The sequence below is a fragment of the Magnolia sinica genome, chromosome 14 (assembly GCF_029962835.1).
Source record: "Magnolia sinica isolate HGM2019 chromosome 14, MsV1, whole genome shotgun sequence".
Classification (NCBI taxonomy): domain Eukaryota; kingdom Viridiplantae; phylum Streptophyta; class Magnoliopsida; order Magnoliales; family Magnoliaceae; genus Magnolia; species Magnolia sinica.
In genome coordinates this window covers 1,363,822-1,371,613 of record NC_080586.1, presented here as the reverse complement: position 1 = coordinate 1,371,613, position 7,792 = coordinate 1,363,822, and the positions used below count along the sequence as shown (strand labels likewise).

Below are 7,792 nucleotides of genomic sequence, written 5' to 3'. Positions count from 1 at the left end.
AAGTTTGGATTAGGTAGGTAGTCCATGGAGTTTCTATCTCTATTATCTCCTATGGCATGGCCCACTTGAGTTATTGATATTCCTATTTGTTGGCTTACGTTTGAGTAGACGACCTCTCTCTCTCTCTCTCTCTCAGAGTCAGAGTACATGGGCTACCTTGGTACCGTTTGGGTGGCTTTAGGAGTGCTCCTGATCTAAAAGATATGGAATCTCTTCAACATGCTGGTGTGGAGACCTTATGCAATTAGGAAATGGTTTGCCAAACAAGGCATAAGGGGACCTCCCTATTCATTCATATCAGGTTCCCTCCATGAAATGAAGACCCTCAGGATGCAGGCTTCCAACACTGTCTTGGATAAACACTCACATGACATCATCCCTCGGATCCTGCCCCACCATCACAAGTGGCAATATGGTCACTCTCTACTTCCCCTCCTTTTTTTCTACTCCGCATGTAGATTTAATTCATTGGCTCTGTATACGGATGATCGAGCCGTTCAATAGGTGGGTCACACCGTGAAAAGGCCATGAGAAAAGTATGAGTTTCCATATTTGATCCTATCCGTTTGATCTGTAGATTGTAGAATGATCAATGGCCTATCTTCAACTCCTATCTTTTTTATATTGATTAGGATTATTTTTTCCGAGAAAGAGGGCCGTCATGCGGAATCGGATTGGGGCGACCCCAACACGACCCAGCTAGGTGGTGTTAGGAACTGTGGGGCCCGCTGTGATGTATGTGTTTTATCCATGCCGTCCATCCGTTTTGCCAGCTCATTTTAGGACATGAGCCGAAAAATAAAGCAGATGTTAAGCTTAAGTCAACTACACCACAGGAAACAGTGGACATGATGACACCTACCGTTGAAGCCTTCCTAGGGCCCACCGTAACGTTGATTTTCCATCCAACCTGTTGATAAGGTCACGTACAACTGGATTAAGGGAAAACGCAAATATAAGCTTGATCCAAAACCTTTGTGGCCCTCGAGAAGTTTTTATTAGCGGGCATTTAATCACCACTGTTTTCCGTGGTGTGGTCTACTTGAGCTTTAGATCTGTTTTATTTTTGGGCTCATTCACTAAAATTAGCTGGAAAAACGGATGCATAGCATGGATAAAACGCATACATCACAATGGGCCACACAGCTCCCAATACCACCTAACTAGGTGGTGGAGTTCGGGTCAACACCCAATCCACTTCCGTCCATGGCCTACCCATGGTTGGTAAGGCTGAAAGTCGGGTCGGGTTGGTGCTCAACCCTAACCCAACCCAAGGTTCCTATACCTCGACCCTAACCCAACCCAACCCAATTTCAGGTTTAGAATTCTCAACCCAAGCCCAACCCAAGTGGGCTCGGTCGGGTTGATCGGGTTGGTCGGGTATATATGTGTTAATATTTTCGTTATTACATTAGTTTATTATATTTCAATAGAGGACTTATTTTTTGTATTTAAGATTTTATTAATCATATATGTGATTATTCATCATAAAGAACTTCATTTTTTTTCTTAAAAAAACAAGCTAAAATATAAGACAACTACTCCATTAAAAGTCATGTAGCATAGCACGCAATCTATTTGGGAGAGAGAAATCTGGCATATCTTGTCAGCTTGCATCCTTGGAAATGACACGGACAAATGAGACCCGACATCACTAGTGTGCTTTCGACGAAAATGATCCACACTCAATTATAATTTATAAGTAACTTATATATTGATTGGGTTCGGGTTCGGGTTGGGTCGGGCAACCCGAGACCTCAACCCGAGCCCAACCCAAGTTTTATCGGGTTGGTGTTTGTATAGCCCAAGCTTGAGATCGGACACGATATATCCTGTCCGAGCCCAATGCAATGTCGGGTCGGTCACGGGTTGGTCGGGTTGAACCCGCCCAAGTTTCAACCCTAATGGTAGGGCCTACCTCCTGAAGTGGGTCTTACGCTGACCCACAAGGCCCAGCTGATAGACTATGATTTCACCTCAGTAGTCCGAGGACTAGTTGACCTGTCCACGTGGGTTATAACTAGAGCGGCATCGAGTCAAACCAAGTTAGGGCCGACCTAACTTGATTCGGCTTTGAAATATACCTAACTTGAACTTGACCTAACTCGCTACTGGGTCCAGCATGCCTGACCCAATCCAAGTCCAAGTCTAGATTGGACTAATAAGGAACGAGTCTGACCCAATCACTGGTACCAAGTCTGGTGGAATTGGCCCCAAGTTGAGCCAGATGCAACAGGTATCCACGAAATGAAATTACAACTCAAAACCTATATTCACTTGCCAAACTGCAGCCTCCACATCAGCTACAAGGCATCTTATATTTGAAACATAGTATCTCATTTTTTTTATTTTTTTTATTATATATTTATATATGAATCGAGTTTTGTTTCAAGTTGAGTTGAGTTACTGGGTGACTGGAATTCAACTCGATTTGAGTTCGGATTGGATGAAGTAAACTCAATTCGGATCAACTCATCCACTCGGTTCAGATCAAGTAAGATATGCATAAGTCAGACCAGTCAAGTTTGCCGAGTCGACTCGTCACGTGCCCAACTCTAGTCCTAAGTTTACACAAGAAGGGCCCATGATTTGATGATCCTGATCGTTCATCCGATGGGATCCACAACGGATGGACGTCAGTGCCCCAAAAGAAATCCTAAATTGGACAATCCTATCCCAACAAATTGTTGTCAGAACTAGACAGTTACCAAAACAGCCCACATCCAACCGAAGGATCTGGTAGAAATTTGGTAAAGAATGGTTAGGATCTTTCAATCAGGGAGAGATTTGGGTCATGGTCAACCCGCTCTGGGGCCAGTATGTGTACACCTGGATAACTGAACACATGGAAAACCCAAGTGGTCCCACCTTTGATGGACGATCTAAACCGTTGATCTACTGGACCCCACATTTGGATGGGCCATCACACCCACTATGTGGTGAAATATCTCTAAATTTTTAGCGACTGATTGACATTTGATGGATTGATTGTTGGGTGGCCCCACCTGCCCAAACAGGAGAAGTGTTTTTGTACTGGCTAGGGACCGAGCCAAGGTTATTCATGATCGAACCCGAGATAGCCAAAGACCTCTTCTCAAACAGGACTGGTTTATACGTCAAACAGAAGATATATGGACCCTTCGATCATGGCCTTGTTCGGCAAGGGATTCTTCTGACCGAAGGCTCAGATTGGCAAAGGCATAGGAAGGTGGTTAGCCCTGCCTTCAACCTTGACAAGCTCAAGGTTAGTATCTTACTCCTACATTAGGAAATCTCGAATTTTGGACCGTCCAATTGATTCTATCTACAAAGTGCACACAGAAGGCCCACTTTCTGGTGATCCAACCGTTTAGATGGTGGGTCCAATCGCGAACTCTTAATAACTCCAATAATCTTTGAAATTGGATTACTATGATGACCTCTGATTGGACTCTGTTGATCTGAACCGTTGGCTGCAAATTATTAATTTCCAAGTAACTGACCAGATTGCTAAAATCATCTAACCAGTGAGATATTGGGGAATGGCCCATTTCCATGATGGAGCCCACGTGGCTACTTTTCGTGAATGATTATTAGGTTAGGCTCGAGCACTTAAGCCCAACCCATTTACTAAATGCACTCATTCCAGCCTGAACCCGACCCATGAGCCATTACCATGTGGACTGACCAACCCACTTAAAATTCATCAAACCCAATCCTGACCAAACCTGACCCATTTATTGTAACTGGGTTGGTCGCACAAACCCGACCAAACCCAGCATAGCCACACTTGGGTTGGGTCAGGTAGGGTCAGCTGGCCTAGACCATTAATAAACATATGGGTGGACCAGGTTAATTAGGTGGGTTCAGTCCAAACCTGTCGGTCAACTTAATGGGCCACATTTTTTAAACCGAAACTGACCTACTACCCATTTAGCTTGGGCCAAACCCGCCTTAGAAGCGGGTTAGGTACCATTAATACTCCTGCTTCTAACTGTATAAGCTTTTGGGCTTGAAAGGTGATGGCAAAGAGAATGGGAGCATGCACTCAGTCCATGGTTGATGGGTGGAAAGATCAGGTGGTTCAAGCCAATGGGCAGTCTAAAGAAATAGAAATGAAAAGAGAATTTCAAGCGCTGGCTGCAGATATCATTGCAAGTACTGCTTTCAGTGCTAGTTCCTCTGTTGGGAAGGAAATCTTTGAAGCACAGAAGGAGCTTTTCCAGAGAACTGCTATGATTGATTTTGTCATCCCTGGTGGCCAGTAATTACCTCTCTCTCTCTCTCTCTCTCTCTCTCTCTCTCTCTCTCTAATTGCACCACAGGTTGATTTTTGGATGTGTAGATGCAACTAGTTGCATTGTAGAGTAAAATGTAACTAATTGCATTGGGTCATTTACATACAAATACACCAACATGATAAAAGATCACCTACAAGTGAATGTTGGTTATTAACCTGCAACCCCATTTACAAGAATTTCGCTCTTGAAGAGCAAAGTTCTTCTGCAATAAGAAAATGGGTTGTGGCATACAATCGGTTGTAGTTGATTGGGCCTCAACATACATGAATACATTACATATTCATGTAATACATGAATGTATGTATATATAGACATGAAATTGATTATTACACCCATAGTATTTAATAGATGCACCCTTTTTTCTACTTCTATTTATCGAAATACAGATAATCGCTCCTGTATGTGCACACACACATGCGCGCGCGCGCGCGCACACACACACACACATATATGACGAATACTCTCATGGGCACCAGTTCTCATGAGAACTCATGAGAATTTTTTGAGAACTCATCTCCTATTTTGTGAGTGCAAGATTTGAACCATTCATGTGATGCAGCACCTCATGAAACCCCTAGAGCCCAACTTTTATTTTGATTCAAAATTTTACTAAGCCATGGCAAAACGAAACAATTTCCTCTCTTGATTTGCTCTCTTTTGCCATGTTGTGTGTGTGTGTGCATAACGTGCATATGCATATGGGCCTAGACGCCCATGTTAGTTTTGCACCATTCAAAAAGTGGTGGTGACTCGTCCTCATGACTGTCCCAACAATGTACAGTTATCCAGATCATCCAAAGTGTGGCTCCCATTATAGATGCAGCACGTCTCTACAATCGCACTAATCAAGAAATCTTAACCATCAATCTACTAGCTATCAAATGGATGGTTAAAAGGAAAATAGTGAGTGATTAAATTTTGAAGAGAAGAATCGGATGGTAAAGATATCTTCTTTGCGGTTATGCTGCATCCAGAGTTGGGCCCGCAATTTGGATGGTCTAGATTACCTTAAACTATGCCATGTGTATGTTTGAAGAGTTACCACCATTTCTTGGATGGTGAAATAGGTAAGGAAACATTTTCTTTGTTTGTTCATGTACTTCCCTTTGCAGATATCTTCCTACAAGGTGGAATTTAGATACATGGAAACTCGAAAGAAAATTGAGAAATAGGCTCAAGAGCATCATTGAAGAGAGGTTGAATTCCAAGGATCGAAATGGCTCTGATTCTGGCTATGGTGAAGATCTGCTTGGGATTATGTTGGGAATATCTGAATCAAGCAAGAAGCAAGAGGACCTGAAGCTGAGTATGGATGAGATCATGGATGAATGCAAGACATTCTTCTTCGCAGGCCATGAGACCACTGCCAATTTACTAACATGGACAATGTACTTACTGAGTTTATACAAGGAATGGCAAGAGAGGCTTAGAGAAGCAGTGATGAAGGAATGTGGGATGGAAATCCCGCCGACTACCTAAACAAGCTAAAACTGGTAAGACCCATGAATTACAAAGCTTGAGTAGTGTTTTTTTTCCCTACAATTCTAAAACTCAGTCACTCAGACTAGAAACTCAACCAATTCAACTCAACTCTACAAGATCTTGAGCCGAGTCACTATGGAACTTGCTGGAGAGCCCAAATTGCTTCTGACTCAGTGAAACTTCGTGCTTTGACCCACCTATTTGATTAACTCGACATGACTCAAACCAAGTCACTCATTTGTTGGTGGGCTTTCCAGTACATAAAAAATGAATGCTAGGGATTCAAGTGAAGTTGTTATAAGTACTAACGAACCATGTCTCTTGATTTTGATTAATTTGACTTTTTTTAATTACTTATATTAACTTTAATATCTATTCTTAGTTTGCAGCCTGCTATATACCCACATTTTTATTTCTATTCTACCTCTATTAATTCTATCTCAGGGTGTTTTTCTGTCTAATGAACATTGAATTTGATAAAGGCATTGCCTGTGAAGTATGTGTTCTGTGCATGCCCCCCATAGATATATGTCAATTAGATATTGGAAACAAACATTTGAAAGAAACATTGCTTATTGTATTAATCTCAGAATATGTATATTTTGTGGTAGCTAGGTCAGAACTGTCCAATCACATCTTAAATTAATTATTGAATATTGACTTAATCTGAGTGGATTTGAATGGAGCCATTGAGTCAACCCAACCTAGCTACATATTGAGTCGAGCTTTTGGGTTTTTAAACAATGGGTTCTTCTGCATTCAAGAGCTAATGATGCATGTTTTGCAGGTGAATATGTTTCTCTTAGAAGCTTTGAGGCTCTACTGCCCAGCAATCGAATTGTACAGGACGACTACCAAAGATACCAAGTTGGGTGATTTGATGATACCGAAGAACACAACGGTGGTGATTCCAATGGTCATGATTCACCGGAACAAGAAGTATTGGGGCAAGGATGCAGATGAGTTGAATCCATTGAGATTGGCGGACGGGGTCTCCAGAGCAGCAAGCCATCCAAATGCTTTCTTGGCATTCTCGACAGGTCCAAGAGCATGTATCGGGCAAAATTTCACGATGCTAGAAGCTAAGACAGTCGTTGCCATGATCCTTCAAAGGTTCTCCCTCTCTCTCTCTCTCTCTCATGAGTTTAAGCATGCGCCCATGAATGAGCTTACTCTACAGCCACAGTTTGGCCTTCCCATTCTTCTCAGCATGGCTCATTGAGTCCTGACTCGGGATGAACTCATTGGGTTAGACTTTGTTAGGGTTATTTAAGTGCATTTTCCACACATGTTTTGGTACGTTGAAGTTTAATAACGAATTATGAAGTGATATGTACTTCTTCAATTCATCTATTTAATTATTGTTTTTGCCTTTCTTAAATTAATGTGATTTACACTATTTAAGAAGTGGATTGTTGTGATATTGTGAAACCTGTCGGTTGGCTTGGACCTCAAGGAATCGATTCTGGTGACAGAAAATTAGTGAATGGATACACAAGCATAAATACAAATTTAATAAATATTAGGGAATAAAAAGTTTGGTGGACCCATCACAGATTACTTGTAGCTCTGAAAAATCACTTTCATCAGATGATCCGAACCATCTCATCCTTGGCTTGAAAATATGAATGTCAATAAGAGAGACCAATTTTCGAATGGATAGGATTATTCTATTCAGAAAATGTAGGTTGCACCATATAAAAGTTAAGATCGACTAATTAGACTATTCATATCACGTAGTATTGTAGGAGAAAAAAGAGGAAAATGGTAATATTCCAAACATATTTCACTAATTTTAAAAAGAAAAACATCAAGTCAGAACGTTTTGTTTGGAAAGTAGTTATAGTCACTCAGCTCATGTCAGTAGTTGAGTCAAGTCAGGCAAGTCACACTTTAGCTTTTAATGTAGAGAGTCTTTGGACTATATTTCTAAAGCCTCTACATGTGTAAATGACACTTCTATCTTAAGCAAATTTCTGACACTTCTAACTTAAGTAAATTTCTCTAATACTCAAGTGCTTGAAATATTA

At 41.4% G+C, this 7,792-nt stretch overlaps 1 protein-coding gene across 1 annotated transcript; it reads left to right on the top strand.

Annotated features, from left to right (window-relative positions):
- The first annotated feature begins 2,937 nt into the window (after window positions 1–2,937).
- On the top strand, window positions 2,938–7,009 carry LOC131225934 (cytochrome P450 709B1-like). Its single transcript, XM_058221545.1, has 5 exons — window positions 2,938–3,244; window positions 3,999–4,243; window positions 5,393–5,746; window positions 6,207–6,258; window positions 6,550–7,009. The coding sequence occupies exons 1-5, from the start codon at window positions 3,062–3,064 to the stop codon at window positions 6,982–6,984; spliced, it is 1,269 nt and encodes a 422-aa protein (XP_058077528.1). The 5' UTR covers window positions 2,938–3,061; the 3' UTR covers window positions 6,985–7,009.
- Window positions 7,010–7,792: the final 783 nt, after the last annotated feature.